The 25,471-nt window shown below is 42.3% G+C and overlaps 1 protein-coding gene across 1 annotated transcript in view; it reads left to right on the forward strand.

The window, feature by feature from the left end:
• The window catches only part of UNC5D (unc-5 netrin receptor D), a gene marked incomplete at its 5' end in the record, with an annotated part of 57,908 nt that extends 38,322 nt beyond the window's left edge, over window positions 1-19,586 (forward strand). Inside the window, 9 exons of the mRNA XM_034070456.1 lie at window positions 1,646-1,831; window positions 3,615-3,992; window positions 5,315-5,399; window positions 7,723-7,891; window positions 9,494-9,721; window positions 12,502-12,651; window positions 15,920-16,084; window positions 17,429-17,607; window positions 19,382-19,586. Coding sequence (XP_033926347.1) covers window positions 1,646-1,831; window positions 3,615-3,992; window positions 5,315-5,399; window positions 7,723-7,891; window positions 9,494-9,721; window positions 12,502-12,651; window positions 15,920-16,084; window positions 17,429-17,607; window positions 19,382-19,586 — 1,745 coding nt within the window. The remainder of the gene's footprint in view (window positions 1-1,645; window positions 1,832-3,614; window positions 3,993-5,314; window positions 5,400-7,722; window positions 7,892-9,493; window positions 9,722-12,501; window positions 12,652-15,919; window positions 16,085-17,428; window positions 17,608-19,381) is intronic.
• Window positions 19,587-25,471: the final 5,885 nt, after the last annotated feature.

A 25,471-nucleotide genomic window follows, 5' to 3' on the forward strand; every position in this document is an offset into this window, starting at 1 on the left:
AAATTACCCAACATCTGAATCAATTGAACAGAAGCAGCCAAGCTATTTATGTATATTTAGAGTAATAAATTGCACTTACTCACAGGTGAGAACTTGAGGTGTGTTTTATATTCTGGTTCTGATGGTAAGAGATCAATTTTCTACCTGTTGCCATTATGGTGGCAGTAATTTTTTACTGATAGGTTATTTCTGCGTGTTTCAGGCTTTATAATTTAGTATCCCACGAAGGCAGAAAAGGCAATTCAAATTTTCAGTACTTTTCTGCTTTAAAGTAATGATCAAAATGAAGAGCTTAAAGAGGCTTTATGGTGAAATAACCACCAGCTCTCAGTGGTTCTGTAGGAAGGAGAAGACCCCCCCCTCTTGCTGCCAGGTTTCTCCCACCACATCACATCCCTTCTCTTGGCTTATTCATTGTACTAAATACCCACAAAAATGAAGTCAGAGTTTGCACCAACAAAATAGGTTGGGAATAGAAAACTGGAAGAAACAGAAACAGAATCAGTTTCTGTACTTTTTTCTGCACCTGATTCTAGAGGATAAACCAGAGGTAAACCAGTAGGTGACTGGCACTGGACTGGGACTCGGGTTGGCCTGGTTTGATGTGTGGGATTTCCAGCCCTCCTTTAGGACCCTGTCTTTCTGTATTTCTTTTTCCTGTCTGGTGTAAGGCAATATGGGCATCTCCTGTTGTTAGTCCTATACAATCACCTTGCCACCTAACAGCTTCCTTTCTGCAATGTTCAGCTCTCTGGGATTCTTTCCAACCTTTTACTTTGGGGCAGATGTAATGTGCTAGGAAGTGGGTCAGTGCTGTTATACCTGGCAGAAGCCTTCCCCCAAATACTAAGTGATTTCAGTACTTGGCTATTTATTATTCTGTCCATTGTGGTTTATTTACTGATACTGAGGAGTCTGGATTTCCTGGTTACTTCTTGTCTCTACATTTGTTACAAATAAATGCACTTTGTGTACCAAGTGCTTCACACTTGACAGCAGAAGCACCACATACAGGATAACAGATGATGTATAGGCTGAATCCAGGTTTCTCTCCTCCTCTAAACCACAGTTTGACATTAAGGGAACTATCTAAGACAAGTAATGCCAAGTAATTTAATTTCATGGTACGTGGTCCCAAATCCCAGATCTCGGATAGTGGGACTGGATAATTCAGTTATGTAATATGGCAGGTTTCATTTGGATTCACTCAAAGCAATGAGTTCTTTTTCTCTGCTGTAAGTTTCAAGTCTTAGAAAACTTGGTTGTGAGCTTAATGCATGGGTGCCAGCACAGACAAGGTTTGGGTTCTAAAGACTGAAGGTCTTTAAGTGGGATCTCCCCAGCCCCTCTGAGCAGTGAGAGATGGACTGTTCCTTCCTGTACTAAAGCTCACATGGAAGAGGGTGGGAAGGAGAAAGCTGCACAAAGGTTTATCAAGGGATTCATGACCTCCTGGATTAGCTCCAGAACTCAAACCTTAAACTCAGTGATAGAAAGACTCAACCTTTAAGGACTGTGATCTCCACATCAATGTCTCAAGCTTCACCTCCCCAGCATCAGATCACCCCTCTGCTCACTGCAGCCAGCACCAGGCAGAATGTTTCTCTATGTGTTGCTGACTTGGCACCTCTTTTTCTCCTTCCAGACATTGAGACTGCCAGTGACATCGCCCTGTACTCTGGCCTGGGAGCCGCAGTCATTGCTGTAGCCGTGCTGGTGGTTGGCGTCACCCTGTACAGGCGGAGTCAGAGTGAGTACGGCGTGGATGTGATTGATTCATCTGCACTGACAGGAGGCTTCCAGACATTTAATTTTAAAACAGTCAGACAAGGTTAGTGTTGTGATTTCATTCTCTTCTCTCCAGAGCTCCTACTGCAAAGAGATACTAAGCTCATAGTCAATGAGTGGCGGTGGGAGGGCGGCTTGTTGCTGAGCAGCTGTGCTGAAAGCTGCGGTACAAGGAACGGGATCTGGTGGTTAGAGCTGTCTCTTACTGTCTGTGCTGTCTGTCATGGCAACATGGACAAGTGCATAATCTTTCATGACCAGGCTCTTTAAGTGCTTTACAAATACTGTCACCGGCTTTTACAATGACATTTGTGACTTAGAGAAAGCCCAAACAAATCAAAACACCCCCAGGAATCACGTCTGCAGTTCCTTGCCATTCTGTTACAGATCTTCTATTTCCTTTACTCTATTAGAAGTGACGAGTTTTTACTGTTCATTCAAGAAACCCAACTTTAAGTATTTAATAAGCTGCTGTTAACATGCAGACATCCATATTCTGTGGGGAATAAACACGTGTAGCCATGTACTGATGTGAAAAACTCGGGACAGCCACCAACACAACACAACATGGCAGAAATACTTATTTTCACTAAAAGCAGCTCTCAGGTGTTCTCTGGGATGTTATTGCCTTTGGACAGAAAGGAAGGGGAGGAATACACATGGTCATCACTTCCAAATATATGTTTCTTTAACTCTGTGCTGACATTCTATGACAGAGACCTGCCTTACTGTGGGAGGGTGATGAAACATCCCTGTGTCTCTCCTCTCTTTGGGAAGGAGGAAAGATGTTGCACAGTTTGGGGGGGGTCTGTTGTCTTTACACTTGCTTTGTTTTCTGGGAGACGCTCCCCACCAGGCACGTACTGCAAGAGACTGGATAAAGGGAGACAAGGATGTTGGAAGGATGTTTACTCACTCATTTAAAAGCCCAAGCCTTTAATTAGAGTCATGTAATTCCCAATGACTGTCTCAAATAGTGACTTTTTCCTTTTAAAGCCTGGGTTTGAGCCTGGGGAATTGTTTGTTTGACTTAATGCTTCAAAACCATTTGTTCTGGATGCTCTAAAATACCTGAGTGTGGCAGTTTCTCATATGCCAGGATGTGATTAGTTCAGTGTCAGGTACTTTGGGCTCTGTCTTGGGGGGGTTTAAAGAAGAGCATTTGTAAACTAAATAGTTCAGCTGGAAAAAGGCCAGTTCTCAGGATTTGCTGAGAAAAGGGAGCACATTCCTGACATATGGACAACAGACCAGTGTGATGCCAATTCTGCTCTCTGGAGAAATGTCCTTCTAATGTTAGTGACCCAACCTGCACCCCCTTACTAAAAACCAAAGAACCACCCAAAAAAACCTGAACAAAAAAGAACCAAACCAGCCAAAAATTCACACCCCAAATCCATCCTTTCCTTCTGTTTTTCAGAGGTTTTTCTGAGCTAAAATGCTCCTAAATGAGTAACTCTGATGTTTCTTCATACGTTACTCTTGTTCTGTTTCCTTGTCAACCCACTTTCCCTCACACATGAAGTTACCATTCACAGTAAGGGTCTGCAGGTAGAGAGAAAGCAAACAGGCATTCACACAAACCTAAATCCCAAACAAAAGGAAATTCCTTTTGGATTCCTGCACTCTGGAGTTGCCTCAAGTGCAGCAGACACAGTGGTCAGAGTACTTGTTAGATCTGTGGCACCATTTCATCCATTCTTTAACATCAGCTTATGGGATTTTTTGGAGCTCTGAGGGTATCAGGAAGGAAGAGCAAGTCTTTGAGTGAGATTTCTCTCTACCTCCTTGACACAGTTGCTAACTCTGGGTCTGGTTCCTCCCAGGTAATTCCCTGCTTTTGAACTCATCCATGCAGCCCGACCTGACAGTGAGCAGAACATACAGCGGGCCCATCTGCCTGCAGGACCCCATTGACAAGGAGCTGATGACGGAGTCTTCACTGTTCAACCCACTGTCAGACATCAAAGTCAAAGTTCAGAGCTCATTCATGGTGTCCTTAGGGGTGACAGAGAGACCTGAGTACCATGGAAAGGCACATTCTGGAACTTTCCCTCATGGAAATAATAGAGCTTTTGGTACAATACAGGCTAGAAACAAGGCTACATACATTCAGAACCTGTCTTCTATTTCAAGCACAAGTGAGCTGAAGACAACTGCCATTTTTGGACACCTGGGAGGCCGTCTAGTGGTTCCAAACACAGGTGGGTAGATCCTTCTGCATTAAAAGCATATAGAATAATTTTAGATCAAACTTGCTTTGCCTGATGGAGCGTTTTATAACTAGATAAAAGAAAGGAAAGAAAAAGGGGCTTTCTTAATGCAAATTTTGGGAAGTAGAGCATGTTGCCCACACAGGAGATGACTGATCAGAAGAAAGCCAGTGATGAGTAGTAAAGAGGCATTATGCCTATTTGAACTGTTATAAATTACTGCCTCTCTTGATGTTTTCAGCATGAAAGTCACATTAATCAAAGCTGTTGCTTACTTGGATCCTGATCCAAAAGAAGGGCTCCCCAGGAAGGAGGTCGATACTGGATCAGCATCTTATATAATGGGGTCATATTCAAAGCAGAATCTACAGCATCAACATCTGACTGCGTTACTATTGTCAGACTTCATTATGTGACTGAAGGCTGCAGCATATAACAAACAGGCATCCCTGGAGATCAGCTTCCTCTCTCCAAGAGGACTTCAGCATGCCTTTCGTTAGCATTTGCTCCTGGCTTTCTGGGTTTCTCTTTCTTTTAGCCTAATAGCAAGATAGATTCCCAGAGTGGGGCACTTCAAAGTCAGCTCCAATTCAGGATTGGGCTGTGCACTGAAACATTGCAGCAGAGATGCTCAATTTGCATTAAGAAGTAGAGTTTGTTTTGTGACTTCAGAGTTTTGTGGGCTGAACTTTAGACTGAAGAAGTTAAATTAGCTGAAAACATACGGCACTAAATTAGAATTAGATCAAGGATGCTAAAAATCTTGGCCCTGCAGTATGTTGCACTACATCATCATGTTCATATTATGCTGAATAAAATTCCTTATGTTGGATACTCTTGCATCAGCTGTTTCAGCCTTAAGGAAACAGCTGATGGTAGCTTTTGTTTCCATGGATTATTCCCTTTCTAAGTGGTGAAGCAGACAAAGATGTTTGCCTGTACCTGAGGAAGCAGAGCAGCCTTAAGCTACATCCAGACTATGAATCCAGTGTCACTCAGGGATACAGAACAAAGAGAATTCACCTGTTTAAGAGCTCTGTTGGAGCAAGAAGTTTTTAAGGATGAGAGTCTATATGATTCTATATAATTCCAGGCTCTAAACCAGTTAAATATTAATAACTATGTAGTTCATATTAATAATGTATTTTCCTTTCATCTGATACAGTGTTGTATCAGAACCACTATTTCAGAGGAGCTTTCCTCTGCTCCCACAGTTGGCCTTTGTTAGTGTTGTAAATCAGAGGCCAACTGTGCACTGCTCTTTACCTCCAGAGCCTTTCCCAAAGGTAAGTTCTGGCTTTGCTCTTTTGTAGGAGTCAGTTTGCTGATACCACATGGAGCAATTCCTGAGGAGAGTTCCTGGGAAATCTACCTTGCCATCACTCAAAAGGAATCCAGGTAAGAAGGACATAAATCACACACACACCCTTGTTCCACCATCAGGTCTCTGGTGCAGATGCTCATGATAATCCATTGGGAGAGTAAATACTAAAAGGCAAATATGAAATTCTTCCCTAAAATTCACTGCATTCAGGTAAAAAAAAAGGATACTTGTCATAGTTTCCTCTGCACTTCCTTGCTTCTCCAGTTAACCTCCACAGTATTCCAGCATGGAATGGGAATATTAAATGCTGGCATTTGGTAATGTTTCCCTTTCCTGCCTTGCCTAATAAATGGCTCAGAACTGCATGAGAGTCTTAATGCCATGTCACTTATTACACAGAGATGACTCTTGCTACTTGCAACAAGTGTGAGAGTTCATCTAATTAACCAATTTCAGTTCATTTGGCATTAAATAATTCCCAGAACTCCCATATGTTTGTCCAATATGTTCTACAAGGGGAAGGATTCTCTAAAAGCAATTAAATAGCTCCTTTCAGCCTGGCCCATCATCGGTCACTCACACACCCTGCTGCTGATGCTGACTGGGGAGTCAGTGATGACAGAGTGGCCCTGGCACTTTCTGTAACTTAGGGAAAAATAAAGATATATAAAAGTTGGCTCAAGGATTTCTAATTTGGAGACATTTGTCTTTGTATTTGTAGTGATATTTAAGAAATGATGATTTCTTAAATTAGCTGTAAGGAGGTGATTTAGGGTAACTGCTGTAAGGGTTTATTTTAAGGTAATCAAATACTGTTTGTAAAGGGCAGCAGTGGTTGGGGTTAAGTGATGGGGTTCTGTGTTTCCCTAGCAATGCAGCAGTTGTGGAAAACTGCTTGTTATTCCTAGGCATAAGCAGAAGCAAGTAGCATTCTGCTTCAACTCTTTGCTCTGAGTACTCACTTGGGGATCAGGTCTGGGGCTGCTGCTGCCACTAAGATGCTCCATTGTGGCTCTTGTTCTCACTCCAGTCTTCAGCTCACAAAGACTTGCACATGTAGTTTATAGTACACTGAACTTGTTAGAACTTTTCAAATCTTTAGCAAGAGTGGCAGGGCTAAGTGCACTTCTAAGCTCCTGCTATTGCAGTTAAGAGTGCGGATGCTATCCCAAGGTGAGGTGACAGATGTGCACAGTCAATTTGCAGGATTGGAATCTGATTGATTCAAGAGCAGGACAACACCTAAGTGTGCCTACATGAGAGCTACATTCACTTAAAGCTGCTATTCAGGGTGGTTTGGGTAACTTGGGTTTTAATGCGATAGGCACAGAGTGCTCAGGCAGGGGAAGGGTTTGGCTGTTGCTCTGTTGCTATTGCAAAGCTCTGAAGGGTAACATTGTTGTTAGCTTGAGATGTGACAGGGGTATTATATCCTAATTTTTAGTAGGGATTTTCCCTTATTTAGAGTTTGATTTTATTATTGTATCTCATATCTTGGTTGAGGTTATTCTCCTTATTTTTATCCTGGAAACACCATTTACTTTGATTTTTTTAACCCAAAACCAACAGGCCGAGATGCTTCAGTTGCTTGGTTTAATGTCTAAGTGAGTGTCACCCAGTTTGCCACTGGTTCTGCACAGGTATTTATTGTAAGGGGTGCAGAAACACATTTATGTGGGATGGGGTTGAATTTACATTGGAATGAAAGAAAAGAAATGCTTTTTGTGGGATATTTCATCTTTCTAACATCACAAGCAGTTAATGTGACCAACCACAGGTGATTATAGTTGGATGAGATGAATCCCCAGACTTAACTGTGGTGATGGCTGTGAGGGAGCCCATGTGCACAAACCTGGTTTCAGCAGAGCAGTCCCATCCCTCCCAGCTGCTGTAGGTTACACTGAGCTTGTTCTTGCTGCCGGATAGGAATGTGTTTGCAAAGCAGGGAGATCATGCTCAATCTGGGGAAATTCATCAGACTGTGTTTTTAAACCATAATTTGTTTTATCTTCACTACTGTGAAAATATTGTTGATGACAGGCTTTGAAGGCAGAATTAGATGGTAATACTAGCAGCTGGTGCATAAAGCAGGCCTGACTTGCACACAGCAATTTGAGTGGTGGATTTGGTATAAGCAAATTGAAATGTGATTTTTAAAGAGCAGAATCCTAAAGTGACCAGCCAACAATCTGAGTTAGATGTGGCCTAATGGTTTTGTTTCATCTCCAGCTACTGCTTCTACATGAGAATTAGCACAGTAATTGGATTCTTATCCTTAGATGTAACAGATGAGGGAGGGACTTAGGGTTTTAACTAAAATACTTTAAACTTTGCAGTTCAGTTTTCTCCTTACTAAAATTGCCTGACAGCCGTTATTGTCTTTCTTCCCCCCCCAAGCCTACAGCCAGAGGGCACGGATGTTCTTCTAGGGCCAGAAGTCACTTGTGGGCCCTCAGAGGTGGCTGTCAGCACCCCCTTTGCCCTGACCATACCGCACTGCGCACAGGTCAATTCAGAGCACTGGAACATTCACCTGAAGAAACGGACACAGCAAGGAAAATGGGAGGTAAGTTCAGACTTCCCTCACTCTTAAAAGGTGCTAATGGGGCACAGATTATGTGACAGAAACAGCCAACTTAAAAAAAGAGAGAGATTTTGCATATTGTTAAGCAGCAGCTAAACTGGTTTCAGCTATTTCACTGAGGTGTGCAGAACACTTAAGGGTCTATCCCCTATGACAGGAGACACTATCTGGTTTCTCAGATCACTTAATAGTGGAGCCAGTAAATCAGTCTATTGTTCTGATAGGTCACAGCTCCCACAGAGCCCCATGACCCAGCAGATCATTATATTCAGGAATTTACCATGACATAAAGTTATGGAACTCGTTACAAATACACTTCATATACATCTCATTTCTTTTTAATCCAGAAGGATAAAAATCTTGTCTCTGTATGTGTCACTTTAATGGGCATTCAGTGACCATGCTGTGCTCATAACCTCTGAAGGATTAGTGGACATGCAATGAAATATTTTGCTTTTTTAGTTGAACATGTATTTTCTAGTCCTGATTTACTGGGAAATTAAGCTTTGTGCATTCGTGACATGGGCATCTGATCATCTGGGTCTGTCCACCTACATCAGTTAAGCCCACTGGCCATCTCTGACTGAAACTGCTCAGTAGGCAGCAGTCTCCAACATGTTAAACCTCTTGCATCATTTGCAAGGACAGCCTTCCAATAATACTCCGGAAGGGTCAGCTAAAGCATGAACCAAACTGTTGTTCACCATTACATAAATCCACACAGGACAGAAAGGGGCTGAATTTCCCAGCTGTGAAGTGTTCACTGTACACAGCAGAACCCCAGAACTCAGTAATGAGACACAAATCCATAGATGCTCAGATTTTATTGCACTGCTGCTGATGGACCTACCTGGTTCTATGCATTGTGAGGGGAAAAACAGTAGTTAACACAGTCCCAGGTACCATAACTCACTTTAGAGAAGGAAGAGGATAAAGCACTATGATGTTTGCTGCTCCCATTTAAACCATTTCAAGTTCAGCCTGGTTTTCCCACTTTAAATGCGTTCAGTAACTTAGTCAGCTCCATTGTGTTGGTTACAAACACCCTGGAATTAACAAGGAGCAGAACACCAGGCTGCAAACTGCTCAGAAGTTCATCTAATGATGTTGTAATGCAGAATGAAGAGTGGATAGGTAGGTTTTAGATAAAAATAACATAACTGTAATGCATGCTCTGAAAGAAATACCAACAAGTAAATACCAAATACCAGTAAGCAAACCAAACTCAGGGTTTGCTTATTGACTTCAGGTAATTTAACCTGACATTAGGGGGAAAATTACCCAGCAAGTCACGAGCACTTGAGAAAAGATGCTAAAATTGCTTATGCATTGTCATTAGCTACTGTACACACCGAGTTCTGCACAGAGCATTGCCATAAATCCTAGTGCTGACTCAGGGCTAAGCTGGGAGTATTTACTCACCTTCTCCCCTTCCCTGAGGTTAACATGAGTAGAGAGTTTGCAGACTGGCCCTCAGAAATGCTTTATGTTCCAGTTGAGTTAAATAATGTTGTGACTCCTATTGTCAAGGCCTATTGATTTTATTATCATACTTTATTTTTAAACCTGAATTTCATTTTGCAGGAAGTGATGTCTGTGGAAGAGGAAACTACTTCTTGCTACTGCCTGTTGGATCCTTATGCCTGTCACATTCTCTTAAACAGCTTTGGAACTTATGCTCTTATTGGAGAACCGATCTCTGACTGTGCCGTTCGACAGCTGAAAGTCGCCGTTTTTGGCTGCCTGTCTTGCAATTCTCTGGATTACAATCTGAGAGTGTATTGCATGGATAACACACCTTGTGCGTTTCAGGTAAATGGTTTCCCTTTACTAACTTGGTTTTATTTGTCTTCCATCGAATATTAACATTCCTGGGGACAATCCCTGGGCTCAAACAGATGAGAATAGTTATCTTCTTATGCCACTGCTCCATGATTTGGAGTAAGTCCCTTAATTTCTCTGCACTGTTGTTTGACTTGTGGATTTATGCTGCAAGAGCTGCAGGACAGACACACTGTCCTTTTATTGTTGGCCAGGTAGAGGTAACCCTACTTTGGCCCCATTCCAGAAGCCACATAGCCATGGGTAACACAAAGCTACAGCTGATAAGCACAGGGTTAGGTTGGGCTCAGTGCCTTGGCTCTGTATGGCCCATTGAGCTGAGTTCTGAGGGCAGTGTAAGTCTTTATCACCTGGTGTATAGTATCACCTTTACACCCTCATTAGTCAGTACAGGATTTCCTCTCCTGTTTAAAATTTGAGCAAGAAGAAAGAGATTTCCCTCCCATCTTTAAACAAAAACTCAATTACAGTTGTGTATTTCCCCTTTAAAAATAAAGCCCAAAACACAGCACAAAACAATCCCTGAGTGGCAATAAAAACTAGCAAGATATTTCTAGACGGTGTTCCAGGATAAAACAATGCCATTCACTGCCTTTTGCAGCCTTAGGAAACTCGGAAGCTTTAACAAAATGGTTTTCTTTTGGGAGCTGAAATGAAGACAGTTGTGACAGATGAATTTCTGCTTCCCCTTCCTATCATACAGAATAGAAACATGAATCTTAATGAAGCAAGCACTAATGTCTGTGTGCTTCTAATAAAAGCAAAGCCACTGAAAGCATTGTTAAAGCCTTACAATAGCTTTGTAATTATACCCTTTGTAACACACAATTCTTGGGCTACTGGTGTTTTGCTGGAGGAGCCTATAGAAACTTGTTAGAAGAATAATTATCAGATTTCCACATTCACAGAAATCAGAAGAGGGTGTTTGTACATAATGAGACAAGTGTGTATTTATTAAATTATACTTCCCTTAAACACAAGCAACACTTTGTCTGGTGTAAATGTGAAGGAAGTAGTGAATGTGGAAAATACCCATTTTTTTGGCTAAAGAATCCAAGTTGGGAATACCAGGTTTGGTCTGGCACATGCTGCTGGCCTGTCTAAATACCAGGTGATTTTTCACTTTGTCCCTATGTGAACACTTCTCCAAGAGACGATGTTGTCCTTGATGTAATTCCTAGTGTGTTAGTAACCTCTTGGCTTTCCAAATCTGAAAGCACCAAATCCTTTGTTGCTGATGCTCATGGAGTTCAGGACCACATGCATTAGTAAAGGTGGAAGAGTATCTATAGAACTACAAGACATTAAAAAAAGAATTCCAACACATTCAGGGAATTCTGAGAAATAGTTATAAAATAAGCTACTCCCTTTGCAGTTGGAAATGAAAACCTAGTATCCTTATTCCTTCCTTCCTATAAACCCAGCCACAAGGAGTTAAACTGCACTGAATGCCTGTAAATTGGGCTATAATGGAAACCCGTTATTATAGTTTCACAAAGCTCCAGCAGTCATTATGTTTTCAGTGATTCCAGTAGCTCTTCTAATAGTACCTTTGCACCAAACCTCAGGGATGTAGCCAGATTTTGTATACTTCATGCAGATAAACCATATTTTGGTAATTGGAAGTGCTCACTAGCTGATTTGTAAAGACTTCTGCAAGCTTCCCTCCCTCACTGGTGTCCTTGCTGTACACTATAGGAATAAACACGGTGTAAGTACAGGCAGGGGTGACTTTTTACTGTCTGTTTGGTTTTAAATTCACAGGTCCATAAAAGCTGAGGTTGGAGCAGACCTCTAGAGGGCTGTAAGGCAAATCCCTGCTCAAAGTCAGCCCCTGCAGCATCACTCAGGGTCTTGTCCAGTTATTCTGCAAACATCCAAGCAAGGAGAAATGAACGTGAACATTTTGTCCCTCACATACACTTGCTGTGGCCTTTTTAGTGCTCTCCAAAGTCCTGAGAGCACTGTCCCACCAAAACTGCTGCTGATTTAATCTATAACTGAGTAGACCACTCACCAAGCATGCCTGAGGTTCTCATGCTTCCTTTTAGCCCATTGAGTAAAATACATTACTGAGCTTCTTATGTCAGGTTTAAGGAATACTACACAAAACCCATAGGGGTTTTTTATTCCAGAGCTTAATTAAAGCACCAAGGACAGTTGTGTTACTCCAGAAAAGGGACTAATTACAGATTTCATTTTCCTCTTTGGAGGGAAAGAGCTTTACCTGGAAATGGGCTGATGTAGTCTTGTTCCCCCTTCCATGCTGATGTTAGAGAGCTCTCCGGTAACAAACTGCTGGCAAACATCTCCTTTGTAGCAGTGATCCTGTGGGATTCAATAAAATAGTAACAGTCAAACATGAGAACTTTCAATAAAAAACTGGCTAACTTTGGCCTGAAACCCCTAAACATGACAACTGCCACCAATGCACTGCAATACCCTGAGTTTCCTTCTCAGGTTCTGCTCTCCAAGTGTGATGTTAGTGGGTAGTGATGCTGAGGCAGCCAACAAGACAGTGTCACAGGTGCTTCATTTACACCCAGGGACATAGAGCTGACACTGCCTGACCATCCTTCTGACTCCAGTGGTGAAATGCCAATGTCCATCATCTACCCCAAGAGAAACTCCTGCATGTGACCTCATGGCTGTAGGGGAATGAGGCTCCTTTCATAAAGATGAATTTTTATTACACTTGGTATTTGTTCCTAATCCTGAGAAAAAAATGCCTTCCTCCTCTGCCATTGCAGGAAGTGGTTTCAGATGAAAGACTCCAAGGAGGACAATTACTGGAGGAACCCAAACTTCTGCATTTCAAAGGGAATACCTTCAGTCTGCAGATATCTGTCCTTGACATCCCTCCGTTCCTTTGGAGGATTAAACCATTTACTGCATGTCAGGTATGTGTCCATTTTCTCTGCTCATATTTGAAGTTCAGAGGGAGTAACAATTTTGACATAACCCAAATAAGATGTTGTTCCCTTCTGCTTTTGCAAGGAGTGGGTTTAATCTCGAGTGTGCAACAAGAAAGCGTCGCCTTCAGATTCTGACAAACACAGATTTCATATACAACAGAATGCTTTAAGTGTTTCTCACTTCACAAACATGCAAGCTTGTACTTCCTCTCATTTCAATCACCTCCAATGGAAGGCCTATGTTCTTGTTAAATTTATCACTCAGGATGGTTTTGATATCGTTGTCAGTCTAACTTCAAGATAACTGAATATGTGGCTGAAAGGAACATTCAAATTAAACAGTTAAATGTCGTGAGTTCAAAGAGTGGCACATGTATGCTAAGAATTAAAACTGAGAGCATATTTTTTCTGTACGACATCAATGAAAGAGGCTGTTGAAAACAGGAAAGGAAAAATCAAAACAAAGTAACAATTTCTAAGTATATGGTTACTGAAAATGACAAGTGATGTGCTGGCACATAAAGTGGGTTAGTCTGTTAAAATACAGAACTCAGCCTCATCTCCCTTTCCCGGAAGCACAGAGACAGACAGCTCTGTATCACCCACTGTCTTGGCAAAAGGTGGTTTGAAATGTACTACCATGCTCTCCAGAACTGCTCTAGGACAGGCAGAGGATGCCCAGATGACTGTGCTCAGTGCAGGGCCTGTTCTATCAGCAGCCACTGAGGGTTAAAGCAGCGTGTGCAAAACCTCTGCTCACACATGGGCTGACGCAGGGCTGATACTGGAGCCAGGTATTTACATGTGATAACTGAGCAGAGTTTGGGTGACTTGGGAGAGGTGAGAAATAGCATTAGTTATTTCTAACAGAAACTGCAGAACAATTTACACTAGTTTGTATTTCCCTCCCTGTGAAATGTTTTGTGAAATGGCCCAATTCTTTTGACAGCTCTGATTCAGTTCCAGCCTTTTGATATAGAAAAAACTCTGTATTTCCATTTGGAGTTTCTTCCCATGTATGCTTGTTTTCTCTCCTACATACCACACTTCTTTTTAAAGCTTGATGTAGGAGCTGGCTGTTCTGGTTGTCAAGTACAGCTGAAAAGAGCCTGTTCCATAACTGTCTATTGGATCCACCAAATGAAACCATGATCAGACAGTACAATGAGGGAAGATTTGTGTTAATGAGATCCTGCTGCAAGGCTTGAGCAGATGAGTAAATCCTCCTGGAAAACTGGTAGAAGCAGTTAATGGCAGGTGGGAGTCAGGATTTCTCCAGCCTATACTAAGTGCCTTTGTTTGTCCTGGCCATTCTGCTGGAGCAGATGCCAAGTGCCTGGCATCCTGCCTGCCACCCTTCCCACCCTGCTCACAACTAACCAGGGGGAACCCTTAAAACCTGGCTCAGTTTTAGAGCAGGAAGATGCTGTGATAAGCATGCTAAGAAGCCAAACAGGCACCTCTGGGAGCTGGCAGCAGCTGTCCTCCCGGTGGTTTATGTCTCTTGGAGGATCCAGCACCTCTCTGTAGCTATGAGATGATTTACATTCCCTTTCTCTGCTAGGAACTTAATTGTAAAGGGAGAATAAAACTGAAAGCATTTCTGGAATACTTGAAACATTCCTCATCCCACCCTGCTTTGCCCGCCCTGTGTTATATTTCATATTGTTCTTCTCAGCTCAGTGACTCTTCCACTCTGAATGAAAGCAGAGATGATTACTCTGGAAAAATCTAATTACAGTAGCTCCACTTCTAATATTTTGCTAATGTTTTCTTTATCACTGTTGGTATCTTGCTGCTGCTACCAACTCAGGATCTAACCACAGAGCTTATCACTACCACTTAGCACAGCATTACAGATAGCCTGAGACACACTGAAGAAGCAGTGAACTGCAGCTCAGCTACAACTCTATCCTCCCTTGTAATCTTGACTCTGAAGTGGAGGATGAGGCTGGTCTGTGGAGCTGTGTGTCCCACATCACCAGTGCACAGCTCCTGTCTTCAGGGACACAGAAAGACTGCAACCTAAGTCAAGAAAAAACTGCTTATAGGAAGGCAAGGATGGAAATGCCTGTGTTGAGCTGCAGGCTCTTAGGTGAGCTTCCACATGTAAACTGATGATAAGGACTGCGTGCATGGTTTACTTGATTTAACCAGCTGATTATGACAAGTGACTAGTTGGTCTCTCAGTTATAACTATCAATGTTAAATACTGAAGGAATGCGAAACTCTTTAGCTTTCTTGTGTTACTGGCATTGCTCACTGACTGATGCTGTCCTGTAATCATATGGATGAATGCTAAAATACAGTTGAATGAAATACTAGTATCAGTCTTTTTTGCCCTTTTTACATCAGTCTCCAGGATTTTTCAGTATTTTGGAATTAATAGAGAGCATGTTTGATATAATTGTTTTTACTATTTACATGCCTTCATGGCTGCATGTAGAAAACCAAAGTGGGTTTATAGCTGGTGTTAGTTTGGAAATTAAGAGAAGTGTTTTGAAAGCATAAAGAGAGGAGACCAGTATGCAAACTTTGCTATTTACAAAGTGATCATAACCTAGAAGTTAGCTGCCCCTATGTACTTCTGCCTATTTCCATATGTTTTTAGGAACCCAAAACAACCAGAGATGCCAGAAATCTCTGATGATTCATTCCTGCAGTTCTGTCTAGCATTTGATGAGGGCATCCATCCCATAAGGTGTCCCTGACTGAAGTAGAGGAGTCACTGAAAGTAGTCACAGAATAAAACAGGATGATACTAAGAAGTAAACCAGACTGAGCACTGGTGTGCACTGGGCTACACGTGACTACCCAGGCAAGTGGGTGGTTTTAAATACGGATGGAACATAAATACAGAAAACATCCTATCCTGCTCCGTGCTGCATGAGTTATACAGGAGGAACAGTTCTTGATGGGAAGATGCAGTATTTGGAGTCTGTAGTACAGAGCGATGGCAAGGAGGCACAGATTAGAGTGAGAAAGAGTTCTGATCCCTGCCCAGGAGTAAGTGCACTGCATCTTAAGTTTCACTTTAAATGAGAGTGTCTGATCGTCTTGTGTCACTGAATGGAATCTAAGCTTTCAGTCCATGTAACCCTTCAGTATTTATCATCTGAATCATCATTTGATTACTCTGAGCCTGCAGCATGTCAGTAAACACAACTGCACAGAGAAGAATGGGGGTTTTCCTGTGTTGTGATGGTCTCACCTTCTCTCTCCCACCGCATTCCCATGGGATACGTCTGCTCAGGAGGTGCCGTTCTCCCGTGTGTGGTGCAGCAGCCCCAAGCCTCTGCACTGCGCCTTCTCCCTGGAGCGCTACAGCCCGGCCACCACGCAGCTGGCCTGCAAGGTCTGCGTGCGGCAAGTCAAGGGGCACGAGCAGGTCCTGCAGATCCAGACCTCCATTCTAGAGGTAAAGCATCCTCTCCTGTTTGCCTTGTGAGACCTCATCCCTCCCCGTTTTGTCCTTTCTATCCCTGAGTAGTTTATCTCCCATTCAAAACTATTAATATATATATAAAGCCATATAGATCCTTCCATTAGAAATCAAAGCACCAGAGATTCTGCAATTCTACTACTACTGCTACTCTACACTAGAGATTCTACAATTCTAAAAGTCATTTATATTCAAATTGGTGACAATAGTTTTCTTGCAGAAGGTTTTGTTTGAAGAGTTTGCAGAGGGGACAATGGATGGGTTGTGTGCTGTTTGGGCCACTTTCTGTTCCCCTATTAGCGCATGCTGTGTACAGCCTGGCTGCAGGACTGCAGCTTTGCTCACAGGGGAAAGACACCAAGCTCAAGCTGAGGATGTGGCCTACAGCAAAGAAAACTTTAGCTCCTTCTTTTAAATTACTGAGCCTCTTTGTTGATTAATCCAAACAAAAACTTCTGGATTGCCCATTGCCAAATGCACTATGCAGAGAATGCAGCAACTCGATAAGAAACCCACAACCACCATTCTGTATGAGACTACACTCAGAATACAGCCACGTTCACTACTGTTATTTCATAAAATACTGCTAGCATTCTATAGCTATCTCGGTACAATGGTGCTGTTGCCATTACTTTTTCCTCCCAGAGCTACAGCTCTGCCCTCACAGAGATTTGCTGGATGGAGGCTTTCTCACACCCATCTCAAAAAGTGCTTGTGGAGTGAGGGGAATTTGACTGGAAAATAAATAGAGAAATAACAACTGAATACTTGAATTACTCCTTGCTTTACAATTCCCTGAACTAACCAGGTAGCAGTAGCTTATCTCCTATGTGCAGGGTATGAAAATCTACTACTGTTCTGCATAGTTAATTTAAACCAATCAGACCATGGGATAGATCTACAGCACTATTACTCTGCATGGATGGCTTTGGGGAGGTGTCATAAATGTTATATGAAGAGACTATAGCATCATTGTTGTTCAATATTTATGCTGCATTTCACTGCAACGAGTAAGGCATGGAAATGTGACTCTGTTAAACAAGACTATCACTTCCTAGGAGAAGAATGGGCCAGACGTGGCTTCCAAGGAGATTTCTAATAGGGAAAAACAGGTATTTACAGAATTTAGGTATTTTAAAAATCACAAATGAGATATTTGTGTCCATCTTTTAGGCTGTCTCAGTTCCCTATTTCTAAGCAAGAGTCTCTGGTGTAACTCCTAGTGTTACTCTTACTAGTTTGCTAGAGAGCTGCCTACAGACCAAGGTGGACAGAAAAATGATGCCCTCACTAACTGTTCTGCTATTGCATTCCATGCAGAATGAAAGAGAAACCATCACCTTCTTTGCACATGATGACAGCAACTTTCCTGCACAGATGGGCCCAAAGGCATTTAAAATCCCCTATTCCATCAGGCAACGGATCTGTGCAACGTTTGACACACCCAACGCCAAAGGCAAAGACTGGCAGATGTTAGCACAAAAGAACAGCATTAACAGGTAACAAAAGACACTTTGGAAGAGGTTTACATGTGCAGTGGGAATAATTTGCTGCTGTTCTGGGTGTTTTGTTTACTTGCTGGTATTAAAGATGTGAACATAGCGATTATCATCCTTAGTCTCAAGGATAAGCTCTAGCTCATACAGTCTCTTGAATACGACAAGCTGCTGAAACCAGGAACTGCTTTATCTGAACGCTACCTGAGGTTTGCTTCCAAGGTCAGGTTCTTTGTTGTGGACCAGACCTCCTCTTCATTGAGGTCTTGGTAAAGTGCAAACTAGAGAAGGACTTTGGCCCTGCTGTGTACTATGAAAGCAGTGCTTTAAAGGGCTTAGGAGGGTGCATGTTCTCTGAGGAAAATCATCTGTCCTGTTGCCTTGGCTTCTATCTCTGTATTTTGTATTCCAAAATGAATTACTCATTTTGCAGGTTTCAGGGTTTGGTTTGGGTTTTTTTTCTTAGTAAAAGGCATATTTAAAAAAGAAAGTAATGTTCTACTGTTGGGAATAATAATATTATGATTATTAAAACTGAAGGATGCTGTAAAAACTAATTTACTACTTATTTTGCTTTCTCCGCTTGGCTAAATTAAATTGGTGGAGGCAGTTCACTCACACAAGTATTCTGTGATTGTCACAACCACCATAAATATGTTCCCAAGAGGGCAGAGGAATACTTCAGTCAAGCAGAATAACTTCAGTGATGCCTTGTTTTGCCTGGGTATCTCAACAAACACATCTGAACCGAAGAAAACAGAGATCTGTAGTGTTGCAGCACTGAGAGAATCAGAAAGTTCTGCTTTACTTCCCAGTGTTCACTACCACTGCCAAGCACTGTAATCTCCCTTGTTGCCACTCACCAAGTGCAGAGGAAGCTGGAGGAGATTTCTCTTCCTCAGGAGGCCACATTGACTGTGTAAGACCAGCGTGGTGATAACCTGTTAACTGTGGGTTCTGCACTGGAGACACCCCCTGTAGGGTCTTTGCAGCATCTACTTTGCTAAAATCAAATTCACAGGTAGAAAAAGGAAGCTGTTGAGCAGTTGAAACAACCCAGATGGTGGAGCATGAACACCTGACTGCATAGATTCCCACAGATCTGCTGTACAGCATAATCCATAATATTTCCCCATCTATTCCACAACACAGGCCACTGCTGTATCAGTAGTTCTGCAGAAGGCAAGGTGTTACTTGGCAAGAGTAACAGCCTGGCTTGAGCTCCTCAGTGTAGACAGGAATCTGTTCTGGCAGTGCACTGGAACCATTCCTAGCGTGGCTACAAGGAACTTCTTCAACCTTGGAATTGTAATACACATACACACACTATTCCCTGTATGTTCACTTTCAATCTCCAATAGGGATGAATGTTCAGAGAGAAGGGAATTAGGGAAGCCTGAGTTAAAAAATGGTTTCTTCCTCATTTTGACTGATGAGAACAGAACAGAAATGGTCATTAGTAAATATTTAATTATCTTAGAGCTGGCTTAAAATGCCAGACATTGAAGTTCAAATTCCCTTTTCTGTGCTATAGCTTTATCTGTTTTCTCCCATATTTATAGATCTGTATCTTAATGTAATACAAATGCATAATAACATTTATGCTTGTGAATAGGTAGTTAATGTATTTATTCAGATCAGTATGTCCAAAGCCCATAAATAAAAGGAGTTAGGAGGTCATGTGCTTAAGATACTTGTTTTACCAAATTCTTTGCAAATATCACCCCTATACTGCTCCTCACCCTCTCTGTTTCACCTTTTTCTCCCCTCTTTTTAGGAATCTCTCCTATTTTGCTACACAAAGCAGCCCATCTGCTGTCATTCTGGACCTCTGGGAAGCCCGACATCAACATGATGGTGACCTTGACTCCCTAGCCTGTGCCCTGGAAGAAATAGGAAGGACACACTCCAAAATCTCAGACATAACAGAAACTGAGGTTGAGGAGCCCGACTTCAACTACAGCAGGCAAAATGGACTTTAGTCACTCTCTCCATCCAAGAACTGATGGCCAGCTTTGACTATGACACTAGAGATTCTCTTTGGCTGGGAGGAAATAAGGGTTTCTGCACATCAGGGTCTGCATGGAGACACTCTGTTCCCCAATGCAGTTTTCAGCTGGAGGAGCAGAAGCAGCCCTATTAAAAATCCTGATTTCAGGAAACAGTAATACTGATATAAAGCCTAGTGGAAATATGGAATATTTGAAGCTACTAGAGGTTAATCCTGGTTTAAAGCTTTGGCTTCTTGGGGCCTGGAGCCCCCTTTGTCCTGCAGCTCCAACTCAACCACACTTAGAGTGGGTTTAAGATGCCATTCAATAGCATCAGTTGTCCCTTTGTGTCTGCCACAGAAAAGCTGAAAATCTGGCCTTCTCCTGTTCAGGAATTAGAGGATCTTGTAACTATTTAACTGATATCAAATTCCTTTTAAACATTCAATCACTTAATGAATGTACTGCTGCTGCAGAGCTTATTCTGTTAACAAAGGAACAGAACAAACCCCTCCTCTGTGGAATTAGTGTGTGCCTGAGAGAGATTTTCTCAAGTTCTTGGTCTGCAAATGTTCATTTAGTCCAAAAATGTTTCTTTGGGGGTGGATTTAAAGAACCAAAAATCACACGGGAAATCACCAGCCCTGTTTTAGCAAGTTTACACATTTTTTGCTTACTTTAGGTACTGAGGCTAAACTCAAAAGTCAAAGTGAAGTCAGGCAGCACAGCTTGATTTTGGTTTTGTTTCAGACTGAAACAATAAACCCCACAGGCTCCTGCCAAAAATGGGCTTCGTTCCACTGTACAGCCTGCAAATCTCACAGGACTGAAGCTTGGCTGTGTTGTTCCACGTGGTTTAGTTACAAACATGGCATTTACCACCAGATTTACCCAGAATGTAAAGCTAAGAGAATTCTCCTCATTTTTATCCATTACATACAAGAATAACTTATTGCTTCAACTGAACCAAAAAGAGCTGTCACTGTGAGCAAGTGGAGCTGGTGCTGAGCCAAATTTAACCTTTATTTATACTTATGTATTCTTTAAAATAAGCCAAGAGCTGTGGCTGTGGGCTGTCAGCTTTGGTGAGAGGAACACTATCAGTACAAAGCAGGAACAAAACCAGGATTTCAGGAGCTTTATGGAAGTGCAGGAAATGGAAAACAAGCACTCTGGGTTTTTCCCCCTGTGTTTGGCCAAGAGCAGCATGACAGGCCACAGAGTAGGTACTTAGTGTGCAAATCTGTAATCATCTGAACCTGTTTCCTTACCCAGGTTCTAGTCATGAAAGGTGTGATGAGCTAATCTTGATTTAAACCTTGGCTTGTTCTCACTGCTCTCAAACTGCAAATCTCATTGCTTGCCCTGCTCAGCAGGCTGCAATAGTGTTAGACTTATGAATACTTAAGATTTCCCCCAACATTTTCTGCACTTTAGTATTTCATGCAGCCTGACATGAGAGTTCCTGTTTGCAGTGGGAAATCATAATGGCTGTAAGCATATTTGCGACTGAGACCAAAATACCTGCTTCTTTGGCTGCAAGCTGTCACTGTTTTCAGCAGCACATGGTTCTATCTGTGTTTGAATTATATTTCTAGTGACTTCCAGTCCTCCTCCTCAGAAACCTGTTCTTCATTGGACAAAATGTCAGGAATTAAGTAAAAATAGGGAATGGCATCCACAGCAAAGCGGCAGAGCTTTAGTGAGCTCTGGTTGTCTGGGAAACCAGCTCCAGGTTTAACTGCACTCTCGGGCAGTTAATTTGTGCTCAGCTTCTCCTCAGATGCTGTTTAATTTTCAAACTAGCTTCTGTTCCCTACCATAGCAAAGAGCAAAGCACCACCCTGCAGGTGCTGAGGCATACCCGTGTCATTCCAAAGAGCTCCATGTATCCCCTCTTGTTTCCTCAATGTGAGCTACATGCAAGACCTGGGGTCAGAAAGAGCTGAGCACAGAGCTTCAACCCAAAAGCTTTATCTCAGGAAATGCAGAGTGTTCACTTCCCAGACTTGGGCAGCTTTGAGAAACCTCCATGTACAGAGACACCCAATGCTGCTCTTAATGCTCAGCAAAGCTAAGAGAGAGAGAAACCAGCAGCTGTCCAGGCTGACCTCCTCCAAAGTTACATCCAAAGGGGCCTCCAGATGGAAGGGATCTGGGTTCTACACCAAATCCCAGTTAGATGCAAAAATCCTATCAAGTCTAGTGTCTGCATTAACCTACTGAAAAGGAATAGATGTCAAAGTTGCTTACAATGCCAGGAAAGAAACCCTTCAGTCTGGGGCCTGAGGTAAGATTACAATTCTACATCACTCAGTGAGTATTATTGTTTCCCTTTAGGTTTTGATTCCTGTTTCCACTTTTGCTAAAGCAGCAGCTTTGTTACTGATCCCATTTTTGTGACTCTGAATCAAGAGCTCCTGGTTTCTTTCTAACCTGTTCTTGTTTTGATGGTCTTGTACTGTTTTAAGTGGACTGGAAATGCCACCACACTACTGATTTACCTTCCTCCCACCGGAATGGGGTTTGAAACAGGAACCAAACCACACTACCAGGAACTTATCCAGCTGTATACCTGGAGTCCTACAAGAATGGCCATACTGTCAGGTGAAAATCCATGTAGACCTGTGTGATAGCCTTAAGAGGGATCAGGAAACAGTGTTAAGTAATGGGCCCTGTAATAAGGGAATTCCACAGCAGGGAGTTGCATGTGAACCACTGTGTCTAAGAACCACTGATACTGGCCTTCAAAAACCTGGCTGATCCCTTTAGAACCCACTCAAACACTTAGCCTTCACGAGCACTATCCAGGAGAAACAAGTGCCAGGACCTCCTCTTGTGTTCTTTAAACACCCCTTCCTTTCCTTACCATTGCACTAGGTTCTCCTTGTCCTATCTAAACAGGATACCAAGTAACCACTGCTGCATCACCTTGTCCATACCATGCATCCTTCCACAGGCTTCTCTCATGCCTCATTCCCACTCACACTCTAGTGTAGACAAAAGACCCCTTCCTTGTCTGTTCTGCTTCTCTGGACATCCTTGCTGATATTGCTAGATAGTAGGACAGTTAAGAAATGGAGACCAGGGAGTGGAAAAGCAGGCTCCAGGTTCTTCCTGTTCCGTCTGTTACCAGGTTATAACCTGATGGATCTGAGCAGACCTGCCTGTTTCCAGGTGCTCCTTCTGCTGGTTGGCATGAGTGGCACTGGAGATGCTGATAGCACTTGCCACTTCTAGAGGGTTATGCCAGTTCTCTCTTTTTATGCACAGTTTTAGAGATGGAGAAATTAAAACACTTTTTAGGTAAATGCTTCTGCTGCCACATGGATGTTGTTGATTTAACAAAGAGCTAAACAATACAAGTAAAAGGTGTTAAATGTTTGCTTCCTATTTGTTACACTAGAAAGCAACCTTTGCCAGCTCCCCACAAGCCTGCTCTAAGTATGCTTCACAGAATAAATCAGAATTTCGATTCCAGTCCCATAAATAAATTATTAGCAATCTTAGAATTCCAGAAGCACATTTTTAACATCTATATTAAGAAGATTTTTGGGAAATCTGTATCCAAATATGTGTTGATATGATCTAAAACCCAGCGGTAAAGGAGCATCTGAAAAAGGGCGAGAGGCCAGGAACTAAAAATGTATTCCCATCCTCTAGATTCTACATTATGACTTTTGGAAAAGTATTTTTAAGATCTCTTCATAAACTATAAAGAGAAAGAAAACATGATGTTATGTTACCCAGTGAGATTCCATCCCGCTTCCCTGGGTGCGACATAGGGGAATGGCCATCATGATTTCACATCACTAAAGAACCTGCTGTAGCTAGAACCTGGTTTCATCTTCCTCAGCACTTCTCCTCCTGTGTGAGTCATTCAAGATTCAGCCTAAGAGTTGCATTTTAAAAATGACTTACAGTTTTGTCACCAAAATGGGGCATTTCACAGCTCTGCCAGACTGTAGCATCCTAAAAGCTCATTTACAGTCTCACCACATTGCTTTTGCACAGTCTTGCTGGTTTACATTAGGATCCTTTTAAGGCACCAGGAAAGGAGCCCTGCTCTGCAGGTAAATTCAGCCTTCATCTACCAGTGTAAGACCTATAAAACCCAGATGGACTCCCACAAAAATTTTACTGGGCTTTTTGTGACAGAAGAACAGATAGCTACCCAGTTCTCTTAAAATATAGGGCACCCTCTTTGTGATTATCATCAGCTCTGGCAAGAGCTGCTCTCCTCCTCCACAGGCCTGTGCATGGGTTGCCTTCAGCAGGTGAAGGGAATAGCTTACTCAATGTAAATCACTACAACAGGGATGTTGTCACTGGACAGAGTCTTGGGTGACATGGCCTAGTGTGAGGCATCCCTGCCCATGGCAAGGGGTTGGAACTGGATGATCTTAAGGCTCTTTCCAGCTCAAACCTTTCTATGATTCTGTGATTCCATGGTACTAACATCATCCTAAAGGTCCATTTTTGGTTTCACTTGAAAGATAACACTTTGTGACAATAAAGCATTCAGTAACTGATCAATTCCAAGGAATATTTTCCACTATAAAAAATACAGTTAATCCATATAAAGCTAAAACAGGTGAGGAACTGTTGTAGAGTTCTGTTTGTGACTGGAATTTATCTCCCCCTTCCCCCCCCCCCCCAGTGTGTTTCTGCCTATAAAACACAGATAAAGGCAGAGGGCTGCATTTTATTTCCTTGAGTTGTAATTAACTGAGTGGAAACCAAGAAATTATTTCTAAGACCTTAACAACTGGGAATCATCTGATGATTTCTCTTCCAGCCTTTCTTTCCTAATCTGCATTATTCCTGGGAAGCTCTCCCATTTTCCCCACAGCAATGGGCATTCTTCACTGTGAACCTTTCTCACGTTGAACCTGCTGAAGAATGTTTTCTGTGGTCTGTGGGCTATGTTTTGGTACTATCACTCCCTTGACACTATTCCTGCTTCAGAAGAGGCAGCGTGGGAAATGGCACGTGGATCCTTCCTTGGATAGCTAATGATTGTCTAGTTAATATTCTTAAAGCATAAAGGATGCCTGAGCAAACACAGTAATTCAAAGTACTAGCTCTAGAACACACTGTACCTGTAGCAACAACTAGAACTCAATATGCTGGCAAAAGTTTATGAATCATTTCCTAGTACTACACAGTCTCGCTCTTTTCTCTCATCACCAATACCAGCATCAATGGTAGCAAAAATCTCCTTTCCAACATGGACAAAGATAAATAAACCACTCTAAGATTAAACAATCACTTGAAGGAGCATCTGATAGTGACAGTCTGCAATGCAGAAAACAGAACTGATGTTCTACTGCCGCAAGTTAAACCTGTCAGTGTCCATGTTCACTGTTCTGTCCAAGAAGAACATAAATGTCTAGGAATTTGCCACTATACTTTTTGTATTAGAGGTAAATAGTACAGATGCTACTAGTGTTTCTTGTCTGGGGCTTGGGTGGGTAGGGGTGTATTGTAATTTTCAAGCTATTGCAAAAGCTGCTTTTAAATAAGCTGTTCAGTTGTATTGACTAACTGGTTTGTGCTTTCCAAGGGAATCCAGGCGAGCTGGGCTTTGGGGGTAGCCTCCTTGCCTTGCTGTCACAGGGTAACTAGAGCTGAAGTCACTTGTGAAAACTTAGCTAAGGGATGTGGTGATTAGGCACCCGTCCCTGATCTGTGATGTAGTGTACTGTAATCTAATGAGATTAGACACTCACCTACTGTAGAGCCGTGGTTTTGTCAGCAGCTACTTAGTCTGTCTGCCCCTGGTGTGATAACCTTGGTTGAGAATGTACTTCTGCAGATTTAAGATGATGTCAAACCCCTGTGTTATCTGGTCTCTGTATATAAATATTATTGTC

The sequence above is a fragment of the Melopsittacus undulatus genome, chromosome 18, assembly GCF_012275295.1.
Source record: "Melopsittacus undulatus isolate bMelUnd1 chromosome 18, bMelUnd1.mat.Z, whole genome shotgun sequence".
Lineage (NCBI taxonomy): Eukaryota > Metazoa > Chordata > Aves > Psittaciformes > Psittaculidae > Melopsittacus > Melopsittacus undulatus.